Source organism: Zalophus californianus, chromosome 8, assembly GCF_009762305.2.
Source record: "Zalophus californianus isolate mZalCal1 chromosome 8, mZalCal1.pri.v2, whole genome shotgun sequence".
Taxonomy (NCBI): Eukaryota; Metazoa; Chordata; class Mammalia; order Carnivora; family Otariidae; genus Zalophus; species Zalophus californianus.
This window is the reverse complement of record NC_045602.1, coordinates 116,247,862-116,268,036: the sequence shown is the minus strand read 5'-3', so window position 1 is coordinate 116,268,036 and position 20,175 is coordinate 116,247,862. Positions and strand designations below refer to the sequence as shown.

The 20,175-nt window shown below is 50.4% G+C and overlaps 1 protein-coding gene across 1 annotated transcript in view; it reads left to right on the top strand.

Annotated features, from left to right (window-relative positions):
- The window catches only part of LOC113937106 (transient receptor potential cation channel subfamily C member 4 associated protein), a 68,581-nt gene that overhangs the window by 47,478 nt on the left and 928 nt on the right, over positions 1-20,175 (top strand). The window contains 10 exon segments of the mRNA XM_027620802.2: positions 4,552-4,694; positions 9,268-9,399; positions 11,321-11,379; positions 13,536-13,637; positions 14,947-15,030; positions 16,081-16,171; positions 17,204-17,344; positions 18,119-18,227; positions 18,797-18,909; positions 19,850-20,056. Of these exon segments, the coding sequence (XP_027476603.1) occupies positions 4,552-4,694; positions 9,268-9,399; positions 11,321-11,379; positions 13,536-13,637; positions 14,947-15,030; positions 16,081-16,171; positions 17,204-17,344; positions 18,119-18,227; positions 18,797-18,909; positions 19,850-20,056 (1,181 nt within the window).

Here is a 20,175-nt window from a genome sequence, read left to right as displayed (position 1 = left end):
CAAAGGACAAAAATTTACGTGATCATTTCAGTAGATGCAGAAAAGCATCAGACAAAATCCAACACCCCTTCATGATAAAAGCACTCAAACTAGGAATAGGAAGGAACTGCCTTAACCTGTTAAAGGACATCTACAAAAACCCACAGTCAGTATACTTCATGCCTAGACACTGAAAGCTGCTCCTCGACTAAGATCAGGCACAGGCACAAGACAAGGATGCCTACTCCTGCCACTTCAGCTCAACACTCTGTTGGAGGTTGTGGCTAGGCACTTAGGCAAGATAGAGAAATAGAAGGCATCCGGATTAGGAAGAAGTTAAACTGTCGTAACAGATGACATGATCTTATATAGGGAAAAACATAAGGAGTCCAGTAAAAAAAAAAAACCACTAAACTAGTAAGTGAGTTCAGTAAAGTTTCAGAATACAACGTCAATATACAAAAGTCAGTTGTGTTTGTATACAGTAGCAATGAGCAAACCAAAATGAAATTAAGAAAGCAGTTTCGCACAAACATGAATCATGGAACACTACATCAAAAACTAATGATGTAATATATGGTGATTAACATAACAATAAAAAATTTAAAAAGTTTCATATACAGGAGCATCAAAAAGTAAAAAACTTAGGGATAAATTTAGCAAAGAAATGCAAAACTTATACTCTGAAAATTACAAAACATCTTTAGTATTGAAAGAAATGAAAGAGGACCTAAATAAACGTAAAAATACTCGTGTTCATTGATCGGAAGACTCAGTATTGTTAAGGTTCATATTCCACATGTTGAGCTATACATCTGTCTACAGATTAAGCACAGTCCCTATCAAAATCCCGACTGGCTTCTTTGCAGAAATGGACTAGCCACAAACCATGTATCTAATAACAGTTATCTAATTATAATTATTAATAAGGGACTTGAATCTAGAATTTGTAAAGAACTCTTACAACTCAATGATAAAAAGACAACACATTTTGAAATGTGGGCATTGGACCTGAATAGGCATTTCTCCATGGCAGATGTCCAGATAGCCAATAAACACATGCAAAGATGCTCAACATTGTTAACCATCAGGGAAATGCAAATCCAAACCACAATCAGATACTACCGCATACCTGCTAGGATGTCTGTCATCAAAAAGACAGATGATGGGCGCCTGGGTGGCTCAGTTGGTTCGGCGACTGTCTTCAGCTCAGGTCATGATCCTGGAGTCCCAGCATCGAGTCCCACATCGGGCTCCCTGCTCAGCGGGGAGTCTGCTTCTCCCTCTGACCCTCCCCCCTCTCATGCTCTCTCTCTCATTCTCTCTCTCAAATAAATAAATAAATAAAATCTTTGAAAAAAAAAAGACAGTTGATAAGTGTTGGCAAGGATGTAGAGAAATCAGAACCCTCGTTTTCTGTTGGTGGGCATGTAAAATGGTGCAGCCACTTCGGGAAACGGTGGCAGTTTTCAAACAGTTCCTCAAAAGGTTAAAGCAGAGTTGCCATATGACCCAGAAGTTCCAGTCCTAGTTATATTTTCAAGAGAAATGAAAACATATTGATATAAAAACTTAGACATGAATACTCAAAGCTGCAGATTTTTAATAGCCGGTGTATGAAAACAACCTAAATGTCCATCAGCTGATAAATGGATAAGAGAATGTGGTATATTCATACAGTAAATGTTCCTCAGCAATCTAAAAAACGGAATACTGATACATGCTACAACCTGAATGAATCTCGAAACTGTCGTGTTAAGTGAAAAAAGCCAGGCACAGAAGGTCACATGTTATATGATTCCATTTATATGAAGTGTCCTAAACAGGCAGTTCCATAGACGGAAAGTACTTCAGTGGATGCCTAGGGATGAGGGGTTTGGTGGCACATGGGGAGTGGCTGCCAATGAGTGCAGAATTTCTTTTTGGGGTGACAAGATGCTCTAAAGTCAGTTGTGGTGATGGCTGCACAATTCTGTGAATATGCTAAAAATCACTGAATTGTACACTTCAAGTGGGTGAATTGTATGTGAATTATAGCTCAGAGCTGTTTTAGGGAAAAAAAAAAATGCGTGCCTGTGGCCCCAGAATACAGTATAGACATATAGAGGGTAGTGATCCCTTGATTCAGTTTTGTGGAGCTGAAGAGGTTCGGAGGGAAGCACAGGCCTCAGACCAGTTTGCCCATCCTCATCCTTGGGAATGAATCTTGTTGCTAAGCTCTTGGCCATTGCTTTAAGAACTGCATTAGAACAAAAACACTTGTCCCAAAGACTTTCTTGTCAGGCCTGTGCAAACCAGGCACCGAAGATTGGCAGTGCCTCGGGGAAGAGTCCGAGCTGCCTGGGTTTCTCTTTCTCCACAGATGGGTATTACTAAGGAGGGCTTGTGTGCCATTCGCTGTGCCTGCCCCTCCCGTAGGCCTCCTGTCCTGCAGCCGCCCCCAAGCTCCCTGAGTCCCCCGATGAGGACACCAAGGCTCCCGAGGCCACGCAGCAAGTGTGCTGCGGAGGCAGGATCTGCTTGATAGCTCTTCAGATTCTCTCCACAAATCAGTTGACTCTTAAACTGTTCTGGGAGCTGGGCCAAGGAGTCCCAACATGGAAATTGAGTAATTAGGATTTTTCTCCCAACATGCAGGAAAATACGTGTTTTTTGAGATAGAATTTTCTCAGTTCGGTTTTCTCCAGTAAATTTTTCTTACGTCTTTGCCCACTGCCACTTTTAGTTACAGATTAAAAAGAAAAAAACAAGTAGCAAGCAAGCATTCTTAGAAAAACTCAAGTGTTTTGTTTCTATTTAACATACACTGACATGTTCCTTACCTGTGCTGGGCATTGTTTTCAGCACTTTGCATGTATTAAAATCCTTTCGTCTTGGCGTAATGGGTAAGAGATCCATACTGTTGCCGTTCTCCCGGTTTTACAGGTGAAGATGGATGCTGAAGCATAGTGACATCCACCAGTTTACCCAAGGCCACCCAGCTGGTGAACAGCAGAGCTGGGGTTCAGACCCAGTGGGCTGGCTCAGGGTCTGTGCTCTCTTAATCTATGAGCTGCCCCTCAGTCTTGCTCACTCCACCACTGGTCGTCTCCCCGGGTCGTGATTTTATATTAGTGTCATAATATGGCTCGAAGAAATAGCTCCACATCTGTAGGGCAGAGTAGTTTGGGTTCTTGTGCTGTGGTATCACCCTGCAGAAGTCACCTTACCTTCGCATGCACCTTACCCAAATATTATTTGATAACCACTGCTCTGTTCCATATGGTTTTTCTGGCCCTTTGCCAAAGGCCTCTAGGACAGCAGTTCCAGTGGAAGCTTGGAAGGATCTTAATAGTTACTGCTTCATCCCTTCACCTTAAAGATGAGGAGAACTGAGGGGAAGTAAACCCTAAGGTCTCCTGACTCTGACCAGTGCCCTTTTAAAATAATAGGGACCTAGGAGGGAGGCTTCCCAAGAACCAGGTGCTGGGCTTTTCTGGTGTTCTCATTCGCTCCTCACGGCTACCCTAGCCGTCCACGGTAGCACTGTTGTCACTGCCCTCCTACAGGGCAGTTCGAGGCCTCGTGAGGTGGTGACTCGCCCAGTGTCACATGGCCAGCAAGTCGTAACTCCAGAGCCCTCAGCCTGCAGCGCTTTGCTCCGCCACCTTCCCGTGAGTTCACCTCACTGGCCTGCCTGACTCACTGAGACTTGTTTGTTAACAGGGTAGTAGAATAAATGTGATGGTTTACTGCTGCCCCAAACATGATGCCTGCACATGTCAGGTGTCCCAGAAATACTACCTAGCTGCTGCCGTTGTTACTAATAATGAAAGTCTGCAAGTAGATGACATGTTCATCTGAATCACTGATAGTGATTGTGGTGCCCGGTCTGCCTCAGAAAGTTGAACCTTAGAAAACTTGAGATGGTTCTTTGAAAAACAGGAGAAAAGAAGTCTTGGAAAAGGCTCCCTCTCAATCTTTCAGCAGTGCTTCCTCGTAGAATCTAGGCAGAGGAACCGAGTACTTAGAGTCATTTGTGACCTGAAGAGAGTTGGGCACGATTTTCGACTTAGGTGACTGGACACTGGGGTGGGGGGTGCTCTCTGATGGCAGCGGGAGAAGTGAGGAGTCGCGTCACTGCATTGTCTGCGTCAGAGTGTTTTTAGTGTTAAAGTTGATGAAACAACGAAACTGCAGAGTTGGTTTTTTTTCCCCTTTTTGTTGAGGTATATTTGACGTACAACATTACATTAGCTTCAGGTGTACAACATAATGATTCGATATTTGTATATAGTGTAAAATGATCACTGCAATCAGTCTAGTTAACACCTGTCCCCATACATACAGAATTTTTTTTTTTTTATGTTGTATAGAGTCAGTTTTTCTAAGTTTCTAAGCTCGCCTGGCCCCTGGAGGGGGTTTTGTGGCTTTCAAAGTCTCTGTCATGGGCTCAGGGGCCAGTCTAATGGCTCTGTTACCTCAAGTCTGTCCAGAGTGGGTTTGAGGGGCAGAAACATGTTTCCTCACAAGCAGTGACTCAACCCTCTCTCTCGGTGGCTGTCTCAGCCTCCATTGTGTTCCCTCCTCCAGGGGCTTCTGAGGAGAATGGCCTGCCTCACACTTCCACCAGGACCCAGCTGCCGCAGTCAATGAAGATTATGCATGAGATCATGTACAAACTGGAAGTGCTCTATGTTCTCTGTGTGCTGCTGATGGGGCGTCAGCGAAACCAGGTGGGCCCCTCCCCCACATCTCAGAACAGGGGGAGCCAGCAGCACGTGCTCCCTGGGCACTGGTGGTGTGCCAAGTACTCCATTAGGCCCCCTCTCAGTGGCTGTCTCTAGCCTCGCAAAGCGTAGGGCTCATTTTCCTTCTCTCTCTTTTACACATCAGGAAACTGGTCTCATTCCAGAGTCCACAGTCTTTTCCACTGTACCTTGCCATGGGCAGCATTTCTGGGCAAAGCATTGGTGCCCAGGGCAGGAGCTGGTGGCTTGGCCGTGTTACCTGACCTTGTTAATGTGAAGAATGAAGGTCACTGTGGCAAGATGACTGCCCTATAGATGCACTAGAGGAGTCGCCAGTCTGATGGGGGCTCGGGGGGATGGCCAGAGACAGGAGCTGTGTCAGGTTACAGAAACTAGGCAGCTGCAGGGCAGAGGGGGCTCCAGATATGCTGGGGTTCCCTGAGCCTTGAAGCAGTTCTAGGAGGGAGGAGCAAGGGCCTGTAACCTACAAAGGGAGAAAGAGGGCTCTGGAAGTATGTAGCGTTCCTCTTCAAGATAGATGAGAAATGGCTTTCTCCACTGGCCAGTCATCGTCCTGTGGATGAGAAAAAGGGTGTTGGGGGCGGGGGGTGGGGGGAGAGGGGGCGCTCAGTCCTAAGCTCCTTTTTGAGTCAGACACTGGACCATCACAACAGCTCTGTGTGAAACTGGTGCAGTTATCCCCATTTTGGATAGGGTAGCCAGAGAGAAGACTCACTGAAAAGATGACATGCAGCATGGGGATGTCCTGAAGAACGTGAGGGGGCTGGGCATGCTGATCCCCCAGGCGGCCTACCACGTAGAGGGAGCAAGCGATGAGGTGGGAGTGTGCCCTGTGGGTTGGTGGGAGAGTAAGGAAGCGGGGGCATGGAGTAGAACAAGCAGTGAAGGGGGGGAGGGACTGTGGGGGTCAGATTGCGTCAGGCTGTCATAGGCCATTTTCAGGACATAGGTGTTCACTCTGGCTGCTGTATGGAAGAGATGATCGTAGCCAGGACCAGCATGTTGGTGGAGGGGAGTGGTGAGAAGTGCTTCTAGATATGTTCTGAAGGTAGAACAGGTAGAATTTGCTGATAGTTTGAATGTGGGCATGAGAGAGGGGTTAAGGGTAGCTTCTTTAACGCCTTCTAAGGTTTTTGGCCCAAGCAGGTAGGATGGATTGGCCATTTATTGAGATGGTTAAGACTGAGTTAGGGAGTTGGGGGAGAGGGGTGGAGGTGTAGGGAGAAAGGCAAGGAATTTAGTTTGAACAAGTTAGGTTTGAATCAAGTGTCTGTTAGAATAGGCACCTGGATTATCCGTACCTGGAGTTAGGGGTGAGGTCGGGCCTGGAGATAGAACTTGGGGGTTATCAGCCTACGGTTGGTATTTAAAACTAGGACCATGGATGAGATCCCACCCTGACCTCCACAGTATCAAAGCCCCTTCCTTCAGCATGGAATATATTTGTTATAAAAAATAAGAGTTGGGGTGCCTGGATGGCTCGGATGGTTAAGCGTCTGCCTTTGGCTCAGGTCATGATCCCGGGGTCCTGGGATCGAGTCCTGTGTCGGACTCCCTGCTCTGCAGGGAGTCTGCTTCTGCCTCTGCCTCTCTCTGTCTCTCATGAATAAATAAATAAATAAAATCTTAAAAAAAAAATAGTCACTGTGCTTTACATGTGTTGGGTGCTTTTACCTTTTTTTGAGGCACTTTCACAGTTACTCATATTTGAATTTTCAGGTATTTGGTAAGTTATAAAACAGGTGGTGACCCCTTCTCCCCTCACTTGATGCTTGAGAATACCGAGGTACAAAAGGGGCTTCAGGCTCCAGGTATCAGTAGAGCGAGGATTTAAACTCTGCTGCCCTGACTCTTTCTGTCCCCCTGTGACTGTCCCCTGCTCCCCAAGCCTTCCTGTTACCAAGTCTTTGTGAATCAGTCGTGATCTCCAGTTCAGCTGTGTGATTACAGCCCTGCTTCCTCAGGAGGACCGTGGCCTGGCCTCAGGACCCTGCCCGCCCGAGAACCAGTGTTAGACTGGCCCGGCCTCATCTGCACAGTCCGCGTTTATTGTGTTCCTCCTGTGTGCCCGGCACCATGTGCATGGCCCTTACCAAGACGGGGACAGCAAGGGGAAGGGTTTCCCTGGCCAGGCCTCCCAGAAGTCTCCTCCTTAGAGTGCTTATTATTGTGCCTTCCGGCCAAGTTCTCTGGCCAGTCTTGGCTATGTTGAAATCACTAGACTGGAAACTGCCCAGATGTTGGAAATTCCATTTCTCTGATGCTAATGTAAATAATCTGTACAGTACTTCCTGTACGTCAGGCCCTGAGCTTCCCCCACATTACCTCACTGAATCCTTTCAGCAGCTTCGCTGTCCCTCACTTTCTGTCAAGGGACTCAGGCTCAAAGAAGAATGTTGCTCAGAGTCACATCTTTGTCACGTTCTGGTCTCCTGAGAGAAATGCAGACCTGTGGTGGGCCTGAAAGAGGCTTTAGGATCAGAACACCTGATTGAGGGTGACATTTCCACCACTGCCTTGCCCAAGTTGGTCCTGCTCAACTTCCCCTTTCCCCTTGTAAAATGGGATTTAATAAGCACTGGTGCTGTGCTCAGGACTTTACTTATGGTTTCTGACCTTATCCTTACAAGAGCCCTGAGAAGAAGAAGTAATATCTTTGTTTTCTGTAAAAAAATGTTTTTGATAGGTAAGTAATTCACACAGTTCTGTATTAAAGTGTGTAAATAAGTATGTGTTCTGGTTCTTCATGAAGCATCTAATTTTACCAGTTATTCATATATCCTTCTAGAGACATTTTATGCTTATAAAAGTAAATGTATTCCTCTCTTTTTTTTTTTTAAACACAATCAGTATAGCATGTATGTATGTATTTGCTTTCTTTTTCTTTTTTTTTTAATTTTTTTTAAAGATTTATTTATTTATTTTGAGAGAGTGAGAATGAGAGAGAGAGAGAGAGTACATGAGAGGGGGGAGGGCTAGAGGGAGAAGCAGGCTCTTCGCTGAGCAGGGTGCCCGATGCGGGACTCGATCCCGGGACTCCAGGATCATGACTTGAGCTGAAGGCAGTCGCTTAACTGACTGAGCCCACCCAGGTGCCCTCTTTTTCTTTTTTTAAAGATTTTATTTATTTATTTGACAGCACAAGCAGGGGGAGAGGCAGAGGGAGAAGCAGGCTCCCCACTCAGCAGGGAGCCCAAAGTGGGGCTCGATCCCAGGACTCCGGGATCATGACCTGAGCCAAAGGCAGACACTTAACCGACTGAGCCACCCAGGCACCCCCATATTTGCTTTCTTAATATTGAATCTTGGTAAATGTTCACTACATGTGAAAAAACCTCAATTCTTTTTTTTTACTGGTACCTTATACCCTTCTGAATGGATATACCATAATTTATGCAACTAATCCTCATTGATGGGGAGTATAGGTTATATCTATTTTTTTGGTATTACAAATAATGCCACCATGAGCAACTCTGTACATGTGTCATTTAGTATGTATATGAATCTGCGAATAAATTCCTCAAAGTAGAATCGCTGGTCAAAGGGAATGTGCATTTGTAATTTTTAGAGATAATACTGAAATGTCCTCCTTCTGCAGGTGGTACCCCATTATGCCCTCTCAGCAGCAGTGTGTGAGCATGCCTGAGGCCCAGCTCACCAACACAGTATTATTAAACCTACTTCTTTGCTAATCTGAAAAAGTGAAAAAGTGGTTGTGATTTGAATTTCTCTTGATATTATAAGTGAGGGTGAGCACTTTCCATATATTGAAGACTATCTTGTATTTTCCAGTGTGTATCCTTTGCCCATTTTTTCTGTAAGGTTAGTCTTTTTGCTTAAGAGATTTGTAGGATTCCTTATGGAGGAAATTAGCTTTTTGCCTGTGACGTGAGATTGCTGGTATGGACTTTGCTTACTGTGAATTTTGCCGTAGAGAAATTTTAAAGGTTTACATGATTGAATTGAATGGTTTTCTCTTTTGGCTTCTAGATTTACTTAGTATACTTAATACTTCAGAAAGTCTTTCTCATTGTGTGGTCATTTTTTTTTAATTCTTTGCATAGATTCTTTTAGGATATTTAACGTTCAATTTTTTTTTAATATGTTTATCTTGCCACCAGTTGAAATTTATCCTACTCTGAAGCATGAGGGGTATTTTTGTTTTTTAATGATATGAGGAAGGAACAAACTAGAAGGATTAAGAGATTTGATTAAGGTTACAAAGTTCCTGTGTGCTGGAGTTGGGAGTCAAACCCAGGGCTCTCTGAATCCAAACTCATGTTCCTAAAAGAGGACTCGCCATATAGTGTGACTCCTAGAGTATTGTGGGGAATCTGTGAGCAGAGAATAAACATGTATCTGTGCATAGGGGGAGTGCGGTGAGATGTAGGCTAAGTGGGGTATTTAAACCTCAGCAGTCCCTACTGACTGTCGCTTTCTTTGTCCTAAAGATTGTTTTGTACATGCCAAGCATGAGGCTTTGATGGATCTTCGCAGCACGTTTGTCGTAATGCTTTTGCCTTCCTACCCCATCCAGGTTCACAGAATGATCGCGGAGTTCAAGCTGATCCCCGGGCTCAATAATTTGTTTGACAAGTTGATTTGGAGGAAGCACTCAGCATCTGCCCTTGTCCTCCATGGTCACAACCAGAACTGTGACTGTAGCCCGGTGAGCAGGGGACGTGGCAACAGATGGGCTTTACTTGCTAGGGTAGTTGTTTCAAGATCTGCCATTGACCCTTTGAAATCTCATTTTTTGATTTTTAAAGATTTTATTTATTTTGAGAGAGAGAGAGAGAGCATGTGAGAGAGAGCACGAGCAGAAGGGAAGGGCAGAGGCAGAGGGGGAAGCAGATTCCCTGCTGAGCAGGGAGCCCAATGTGGGACTCGATCCCAGGGCCCTGGGATCATGACCTGAGCTGAAGGCAGACACTTAACCGACTGAGCCGCCCAGACACCTATATATATATGTATTTGTATTTATAATTTATTCATAAAGTCTGTATAATCCCATAAGCGGAAGCTGTCTTGGAGAAGGGTCTGGCCCCGCCCCTCCGGCAATACAGAACTCCCTTCGAAGGCCCTCTGGCCAGCTTTGCCTTGCTCACCTCCGGACTGGGGCGCTCACTGTCCTCCAGGCAGGGCCTGCCACTCCATGACCTAGTAGCAAGTTTTCCCTTGTTCTGTACTCTCCCCGCATTGTATCGTCCATCTACCGATGGTAGTTTTGCCTTCTGAAACCATGCACCACCAATGGTCTGCAGCCAAAAAGGGCTTTGGGATGCCTTCTCTTTTAGGGTCAAGGGCTCACCTCTGCCTGGCCTCTCTTATGGTGCACTGGAGAGAGCATTGAACTGGGAGTCAGGAGGCCTGTGTGCCACTCAGCTTGTTAGGAGAGCTTGAATAAGTCACTGAATCTCTGAGCCTGTTTCTTGCCGAAGGAAGGTCCCACTCCCTTGCCTGCTGTCCTCATGGGCCATGTGGAGGCCTGGTCACCACCACGAAGGGGCCAGGGACTTGAAAGTGCCACACAGCTGTCAGTGCCATAGGTCCTCCCTGGTCCCTGTGCCATGCTCTGGGGACTTTCCTCCGTGCCTTATCTTTCAGCATTCTGTTTTCCTCTTTAGCCTTGTTAGATTTTGCTTCTCAGCCCATCCGAGTTTTTAATTTCAAGTGAATATATTCTGCATTTTGAGACATCTGGCTCTTTGTCAAAAACGACTTGGTGTTTACTCGTTATGTTAATGTTCTGTTGTATTCTATCTCTTTCATTACTTATAACATACTTTTTTTTATGGTCTTGGATTGCTCCTGGAGTGCTAATACTTGTATTTGAGTCTTCAGACTCATCTAGGGGTAGATAGTTGCCTCATGTTCTGTAATGTAGCCTGGGCCCTGGAAGTATTTCTTTAGAGCACTTGGCTTTTATCTGCTGCGTATGTTAGGGGTAAGTGTCCCAGGGCAGATTTTCATGTTGAGTGCCTTGGCCCTGGAGGTGTGAGCCCAGAAGCCTTCTCCTGGGGGCTCCCCTCCACCAACAGCAGCACCCCGACAGAAATGGGCATCCTTGCTAGCTCCCTGGGCTGGTAAGTGGGGGTTTCCTACCCCTTCTTCCACAGAGTGTGTATGATGCCCGGGCTTTACGTGGGTCCAGGTTTCTGTCTAGTCCCTGCAGGGCATTAAAACCCAAGCCCCGGGTGAGTAAGTGTCATTTCCATTTCTCCATCGTCCCCAGCTGCCAACCATCTGCTCTTGCACTTCCCACTCTGAGCCCAGCCCTTCATTTCTGATTCCTGTGGATTTTTCTTTGTTAGGAACTTAGCCTCACATTTTAAAGAATTTTAAAGTTATTTTTTATCCAAAGTGTTGGAGGGGGTGGGGATTAGCAGGAAGGGTTCACATTAGCTTAATCTGCTGTTGGCCAGTTGTGGAGGTCAACAGAGGGTTTCTGGCTAAAGAAAAGTCCTCGTTGTGCATGAGGACAGAGGCTCAGAGGAGCCAAGTGACACACCCAGGCTTTGGGCAGAGTGTTCTGTTTTCATTGGGAACATTGTGAGGATGGTTTTGACAAGGATGCACGTGTGTTTCAGGACATCACTCTGAAGATACAGTTCTTGCGGCTTCTCCAGAGTTTCAGCGACCACCACGAGTAAGTACGAGCCGTCCCCAGAAGGAGAGTTGTTGTGGCAGCTTCGCTCGTCTCTCTGTGCCATCGGCCTCAGCTCGGGAGGGCCCGGGGGCTGTGGGAGCTGCTGCCACCTCACCTAGCACGGGCGCTGCTGGGCGCTGCTTCTTGCACAGCCCTTCCTCTGTGCCAGGCCCGGTGCCGAGCTTGCCCCGGGCCCTCACGGCCAGCCTAGGAAATGAGTACGGATGTTGCTGGCCCCTTGTTACCCTTGGAGTTGATACATCTCTCAGCTCTCTGCCCCTCTGAACGAGGAGCGGACAGCTTGGCTCTTCACAGGGACCTCAGGTGGGCAGAGTGGGCTATTTGCTGACTGAACACGTGGACTATTCTTCACCTGCACAAGGAGATGTACCCTCTCCCATTTTTTTGAAACACATTCTCCCCTCTCATTTTTTATTTTTCAACCTTAATGGAGAATATACAAGAGACTGGTTCTCTGCTATAGGAAAAACAGTCCCGGGGAGGGATGAATATCAGCTGACCCTTGACCTTGACACTGGGGACGTGTGGTGGGGACTTTGGTGAGCTGGAATGCACAGGCAGTTACTGCTCAGCTCTGGCCAACTGTTGGTATAGAGGAAACTGAGCCCACTGTTGCATAGCTTCTGAGTTTTTCCCCCAAGGGAAGCTAGGAATTAAGATTTATGTGAAAGGTCCTGATTTTAAACGTTGGCTTAAATTCCTTTGAAACGTTGTATAAGTTACCAGAATGTGCCTGAGGACAGATGGGGTCGGGGGCCTCCACTTTGCTACTTTTGTCTGGATCATGTCGACCATCCTCTTTCAGAGGTTCTCTGCCTGAAAGACTTAAGCTCCAGGAAGTACGTGAACCCTCTGAAAAATGGCACCAATATGTTCTGATTGTGTACTTTTTTCTGAGGAATTGGGTCCCTAACTTTTTTTTTTTTTTTAAGATTTTATTTATTTATTTGACAGAGAGAGACACATAGCAAGAGAGGGAACACAAGCAGGGGGAGTGGGAGAGGGAGAAGCAGGCTTCTGCTGAGCAGGGAGCCCGATGCGGGGCTTGATCCCAGGACCCTGGGATCATGACCTGAGCCGAAGGCAGACGCTTAACAACTGAGCCACCCAGGCGCCCCAGGTCCCTAAATTTCATCAGACTCTTAAATCTGAGCACTTGTATGCGCTAGGCTCTGGGAAGACAGTGATGAGTGAAAACAGCCATGCCCCCCCCTCTCCTGGAAGGGAGAGGGACATAAATCAGAGAATTACACCGTTGAATGTACAGTGACAGATGGAGATGGTATTCCGGTGGAGGGAGCATGGTTCTGTGAGAGAACATTTGACAGGGGTCGTGACCTGGCCAGAGGGTGGTCAGGAGCTCTTCTCTGCAGAAGTAACCTGTCAGCTGAGACCCGAAGGGTTGGCAGTGATAAATTGGGTGAAAAGGAAGAGTGAGAGGCTGACTGTTCGAGAAGAATCCGCTGCAGGAGGGAGCGCCGTGTGTTCAGGGAGGCCAATGTGGCGGGTGATGTGAATGAAGGGGCCTTGGCTCAGAGTGAGGCTGCAAAGGTGGTTGGTGGCCCAGCCACAGGGCCTTGTGGGTCATGTTGATGGGCTTGGATTTTACATATTTGAACGCTTGTGAAACTGTGGGGGTGTTTTTGACAGGAGAGTGATGTGATCAGAGTCCCGTTTTCCAAAGACCTCTCTGGGTGCTCTCTGTGTTGAATCAGTTCCTGGGAGAGACCATTTAGGAAGCTGACTTGGGTCAGCTTGCCAGGCTGAAGGGTGAAGGGCGCAGGAGGGGGTGTCACAGCCCACTCGGGCCCCCTGGTGAGAATGCTGGAATAGGGCCAGGTTTGAGAAGCAAAATGGAGAGCTTGATTATTTGGACATCACTGAGTTGGAAGTGCCTTTGAGAAGTCAAATAGAAATGTTCAGTGGCAAACAGAAGGCCTGGAGATGTTGAGGGAAGGGGCCTTGTTAGTGGATGTGGCAGGTGGACAGGTAGGCTTGGCCTGAGCCCTCTGCCGCTTCGGGCAGGTGGTGTCAGGGGAGCGCACTTGGGGGATTCTCCGATTCTCACCACAGGAAATGGGAAGGCCCACTAGCCCAGTGCCTGTCCTTTAGCCCCTTCACCCCATTTGTTTCAGGAACAAGTACCTGCTGCTCAATAACCAGGAGCTGAACGAACTCAGTGCCATCTCTCTCAAAGCCAACATCCCTGAGGTGGAAGCTGTCCTCAACACTGACAGGTGGGTGGCGTCAGCTCGGGCCCACAGCCGCCCCTGGCTGCGTGCGTGCCCGCAGGTGTGCTGCTGGTCCTTTCTCACTGATGGGGAGCTTCAGTGTCCTGAGGGCTCCTGTGCGTCAGGCACTGTCCTCACATCACCTGCATTACCTCTCTGGGGCCCCGTAGCAGCCCTAGGAGGGAAATGCTGTCATCCCCTCCACTTTACAGAGCAGGGAGCAGGGACTTGGAGAGGTCACTTGCCAAAGGTCACATATGCTCTGCCCGCTCCTGTGTCACTCACCTTTGCTGACATGCTTCTTTCTTGCCTTTTGCCAACTCCCATTAGCTGGGTTATGCTTGTGTCACCTGAGCAGTAAGGAGGTCACAGGCTCCTGGGGGTCCGGGCAGGGAGGACTGTATCCAGCACCAGGGGTCATAATTCTCAGCCTCTCTCTTTTTTTTTTTCCAAAGATTATTTATTTATTTGACAGAGACAGCGAGAGAGGGAACACAAGCAGGGTGAGTGGGAGAGGGAGAAGCAGGCTTCCCGTGGAGCAGGGAGCCCAATGCGGGGCTCGATCCCAGGACCCTAGGATCATGACCTGAGCTGAAGGCAGATGCCTAATGACTGAGCCATCCAGGCGCCCCCCCCCCCTTTTTTTAAAGCAGGAGAAATCTGTTCAAATGAAACCATGCATAGTTCATAATATCTGTAGGGGATAAAAGTAGAGTTGTTCTATCTGAAGAAGGAACTTAAGGGCCTAGAACCCCTGCTTGCTTAGCCCTCTGTCCCCCGTGATGCAGCCCGAGTCATTTCCTCATCTCATGTCTTTGCTTCCTAGACCAGGAAGCTGAGGCCCAGAGGCACGGGGACTTGGCCAAAGCCAGCTGGAGCTGAACGTGGGGCCCAGGGTACTCCCTGTCTCACCCTACTGGCACAGACTTTGCCCCATCTGGTAGACTCTGTCGTGGCATTTCAGACTCACTTTGGTGTAAACAGCCCTCCCTCCAGCAGTTCTGAGCACGGACTCTGGGTTTTTCTGGCCTCTGATCACTTGCTAGTGGGCCTGGAAAGGGAAAGCTGGCCTGAGAGGTGGTGTGAATTCACTTGGCTCTTCAGTTCTAAATCTGCAGGAGTCCTTGGGGTGCTCTGGGCCCAGGCAGAGCAGGGGAACGTCCTCTGGCTTGGAAATGTCCCCAGGTGTTTTCACCCACCTAAAGTAGCAGAGAGACCCAGCGCCAGGGCCCCAGGACAACAGTAGTCCTTTGGCCAAGTGGGACTGGGCTCTGTCAGCCTCAGGTCTGCCACCAATGTCCCTGTTTTGTTCCAGGAGTTTGGTGTGTGATGGGAAGAGGGGCTTATTAACTCGTCTGCTGCAGGTCATGAAGAAGGAGCCAGCCGAGTCCTCTTTCAGGTAGGTCTGGGGACAGGCACCTGCCACTCCTGAAGGGCCCAGAAACCTAGTGTTTCCCAGGTGGTTAGAAATACCTCATTTAGTTACCAGCTTCCACCCTGGACATCTTACTACTGTGGGGGGAGTGGGGGTCTGACTCAGCCGGAATGTGTGAGCTGCTGCTGCATACCAACAGCATATTTCAAACTGACCAAGCATTCACCAAGCGCCTACTCTCTGCTGGCATTGGACAGGTGGTAGGGAAATAGGAGCTATGGCCCTTGCCCACAGGAGATCCCTGGGTTGTGGGAAACAAGCATGAAAAGAAACCTGTTCGAATGCAGTGTGAAAAGGAGCAGAGCCAGGACCTGCCCCGGGAGCTGAGGGAGCAAAGGAAAGCCCCTTCCCCAGCTGGGGGCTGGTGGGGTGGGCAGGGACAGGGAGGGCTTCTCAGAGCTCCTCCTGCTCGCTGGAGATGAGTTGTGAAGGCTGTAGACAGAAGAGCGGCTAAGGGGAGGCATTCTGTCACGGCTGGGGTGTGATGCGTCAGTAGGCTCCGTGCCCTCATATGCCCACCGTCAACTCAGCCTGACCTGTCCAGACTTCCCCTCATTGATCCCAGCTCTGCCCCCTGGGGCCCACGTCTTCTCTAGGACAGCCCATCAGAAGTGAGCTCAGTGGGCCAACCGCACATGTCCGTCTGGTTCCCTCTTGCATTCCCGGCCCCACTTCCGTTGTCCCCCTGTTCTTCTGAAAGGTCAAAGCCTAGAGTGCATTTTCATATGTGACCTACCGTAACCAGCCCTTGGAGTCCCCTACTCTTGAGACACAGCTTCTTCCAGACAGAACCAGATAGAGGGCTATTCCCCCACTGAACTGTCCACTCCGTAAGGACTTATCCTTGCTGTGTCCCCAATGCCTAGTATGAGGTCTGATGCCTAGCCAGATGTGCAGTAAATGTTGAAAAAATCAAAAGGCAGCAAACATCTCCCAGCCCCTTGGTGAATGGAATATGGGACAGAAGAGGGCAGCCTTAGCCACCTGGGCCAGGGGTCAACATTTGGGTCGCAGGTTTTGGCAAGCCCGGGCTGTGGAGAGTTTCCTCCGAGGGACCACCTCCTATGCAGACCAGATGTTCCTGCTGAAGCGAGGCCTTCTGGAGGTAATGGCCTGGAGGAGCCAGGGTGTTGGGCGTCCCGTTCCCCCCGCAGTCCCATGCATTTGCTCTCCTTCCTGAGCCCTAGACAGCTGGTCAGAAGCAGACCACATCTCTTTATTTTAAAACGCCAGTGCAGGTTGCCCTAGGATCTCCCCTGAGTTTCCAACTGTGGGTTCCTGGAGGTGCTTAACGGATGCTTGAGGGAGCTGGGGGTGCCCATGGAAGAGTGGGAGAGTCTGAAGTTACCCAGTTAAGGCCTTTTGACCCTGAGGATATTTTGCTGTTGACCAAAAGTTAATTTCCCTTTATTGTAAAATGGCCTTCAGAAAAAGCAAAATTTACAAAAGGCAGGGAGCAAACTGGCCAAAGATAGAATTGCTTTTAAAAAAATAAAAAATGGATACAAACAAGAAACTGACCCATGAACTGTAAAATCCCTAAGAAATTGATCCAAATTAGCATAACTTCAGGAAAATGAAAATGAAAAATGGAAACAGTTGAACTATCATAGAAAACTTTAAGTTAAATTGGTTTTATGTTCCTGATAAAAATTCACTTGATTTTAGTATAAACTTTTTTATTCATAAATATGAAGACAAACCATGGGGTCAAAATGTGTCCCGAGCCCTTAAACCCTGTGCTTCATTTACTTGAATGGCCTCAGTGCTCAGGCAGGGGCCCATGTTACTTCCAGAAACAGCTCCCCTCGCCTGCAAGCTGGGGAGCCCTGGACAAGCAGGAGAGCTCATGGCTGCCTACCCCAACCTGCTGGTGAGGTGCATCAGGCCCGGCCCTGCCCTCGGAGCTCCCGGCATCCCCAGATGAGAATCTAGACAGGGGAACAGGTTCCATCAGCTGATGTGGATGCTTACTCGAAGCAGGCGTCACGTGGTTGGGGCTCCGTGCCTGGCCCGGGTGGGAGGCAGGCAGCGGGCAGCTTGGCTGAGCATAGCCTGGGGGCGGCAGCCACATCTGCCTGTTGGCCCTGGGGCTCAGCCACTTTCCTGCCTTTATCCTGTTCTCTCCCACCCCCAGCACATCCTGTACTGCATTGTGGACAGCGAGTGCAAGTCAAGGGATGTGCTCCAGAGTTACTTTGACCTTCTGGGGGAGTTAATGAAGTTCAACGTTGATGCATTCAAGAGATTCAACAAATACATCAACACTGATGCAAAGGTAAGACTAACCTGGGCTCTGTGGGGTTTGCCGCGTTGTTCAGAAGTTATCTTGGAGGGGCGCCTGGGTGGCTCAGTCGGTTAAGCATCTGCCTTCAGCTCGGGTCATGAGATCAAGCCCCGCTTTGGGCTCCCTGCTCAGTGGGGAGCCTGCTTCTCCCTCTGCCCCTCCCCCCTGCCTTGGTTGTGCTTGCTCGTGCTGTCTTGAATGAATAAAATCTTTAAAAAAGATGATGATGAAGTTATCTTAGAGCCCTGGCCCTCACTAGTCTTCGGGTGCTGGTTTTAAATTGGAGAATACTGGGGAGTCAGTGGGCAGCCTTCAGCGAGCGGTCACCCCTGCTCTGTGCCAGGGCTGCGCTAGACCCTGGCTGTGCGGGGGTGATCGGCGCAGCTGCTGTGGGCCCGTGGGACAGTGGGAGCAGGTGGGCTGTGACATGGCCCTGATGTGGGGCGGTGGGTGCCAGGCCGAGCCCCAGAAGGGCAGGACTGGGCCTGGTGTGTTAGCCTCATGGGCTGTTTGACAGAAACACAGCTCAGGCTAGTTGAAGTGAAAATGAGAGGAATCCAGCACCCATCAGTGCAAAAACCACTGGGCTTAGTGCCCGATGTGGCTTGAGCTCCTGCTGAGGGGCAGCTCACCCAGCTCATCCGGGCCTTGGTCTGACCAGAAGCGGCTGGCCCTGGGTAAATGGGTGCCCCTGTCAGCGAGCGGGCCGCGGCCGTGTGCCGTGGGAGCCTGCCACCGCCCGTCTGAGCTCGGGCCCCACTCCAGTTCCAGGTGTTCCTGAAGCAGATCAACAGCTCTCTGGTGGACTCCAACATGCTGGTGCGCTGCGTCACTCTGTCGCTGGACCGATTTGAAAACCAGGTGGACATGAAAGGTAAGAAAAAGCCGTACTGGCCAGGCGAGTTGGCCCAGTGCGGCCGCGCTGGTGTCACACACCCAGCATCTCGCAAGGAGACAAACGTGGCTAGACGCAGCCGCCGCAAATGCCCACGTGGCTGGGGTCAAGGTTGTGGCTCTCCGGGAGATTTTCTTGGCTGCTTTGACTTTTCGGTCATCTGTGCTTCCTTTCATATGACCCACATTTTAATAAAAGTGAAGACACTTGCTTGTTGCAAGCAAAATGCACAAACCAAGCCGCCCCCCCACCCGCCCCTGCTGGAATTGCCTGCGGCGAGAGGGGTGCAGGTGGTGAGCCGAGGGGAGAGGGCACCGCGGGGAGAGGTGGCCCCTGCACCCAGTGAGGGAAGAGGGGGTTCCTGGGAGGCCGCACAGCTGGAGATGCATGTGTTCCCGCCACAGCTGCTGCCCCTGTGGCCCCCGTGGCCGCTTCCGTGGTCGGGCTCCCAGCTCCGGAGCTGGGTCCCCAGGGCGGGCCTGGCTGGAGGCCCGAGCCCCAGAGCGGCTTCCGAGCCCGCTGTCACACCTCCGCTCTGCTATTCCCAGTGGCCGAGGTCCTGTCCGAGTGCCGCCTGCTGGCCTACATATCCCAGGTGCCCACGCAGATGTCCTTCCTCTTCCGCCTCATCAACATCATCCACGTGCAGACACTGACCCAGGTGAGATGCCCGTGGACCCGTGCCGTGGAAGGGGGTGGGGGGTGGCAGCCAGCTTCCCTCATCCTGGAGCCCGATGGGTGATCTGTCCCACCTTCCCCTGGAAGTGCATCTTGATCCATCCGTTGGTTCGGAGGAAACCCTGCCGGCTATTCTGAGGACGTTTTCCCGTGCGGGGAAAAAGTTGTTTACGGACGGGGCCTGAGGGGGTAGCAAGTCTCCGAGGTCACGGTTGGGTCGGGATTGGCACTGAGCTCTTGACTCCCGGTCCAGTGCTCTTGGCGACCCTCCTGCTGTGCAGGCTTTGGGCTTGGACTTGATGTTGCCTCCCACCCCCTCCCTGACTGACTGCGGCTGTCCCTTCCGAGTGTCCTTTTCTAGAAGGGAGGGTGATGCTGTACTCCTCAGAGGTGGTTCTCTGTTCCTTCAGCTAACACACGCCAGCCCATCAGGGCGCTGGGCTGGGGCTGCACAGTGAAGCAAACAGGCCGGGACCCTTCCTCTTGGGCGGGCCCAGCCTAGTGCCGAGTGGGAGCTAGGAAGTGAGGCAGCCACACCTAATGCACGCAGCGCCCCTACCCGGGGATCGAAGCTCCGGGAACCAGAGCTCCCCGGAAGAAGCGATGCCCGAGCTGGCCCTGGAGGAGGAGCGGATCCTAACTGGACCAACGACGAGGGTCCCACCAGGGTGGGGATGGGTGGTGGGTGGAGGAGGGACAGGAAGGTGCTCAGCGCGGTCCACTGGCGGCTCTGGTGTCCTTCCTTCGCCCGCCCTCTCAGGTCCGTGCAGGGGCCGCTCGGTGCTTGGCCTGGGGACTCCGCGGGGGCCCCCGCAGGGTCTGGGCGTGGGACACCCTGCTCCCTGCCCTGTGGCAGCCCAGGTTCACCAGGTCCCCTGGGGCTCCCTGCCCACCCCTGACCTGCGTGGCCTGGTGCCCCGCAGGAGAATGTCAGCTGCCTCAACACCAGCCTGGTGATCCTGATGCTGGCCCGGCGGAAAGAGCGGCTGCCGCTGTACCTGCGGCTGCTGCAGCGGATGGAACACAGCAAGAAGTACCCCGGCTTCCTGCTCAACAACTTCCACAACCTGCTGCGCTTCTGGCAGCAGCATTACCTGCACAAGGACAAGGACAGCACCTGCCTGGAGAACGTGAGCGCCCCCCCCCCCCCAGCCCCAGTGGGTGGGCCGTGTGGTGGGCGGCTCTTTGTCCCCTTACCAAGGCCCTCCCCACGGGGTGCCGGGTTCGACCTGGGTCCTCCAGGCGCCCC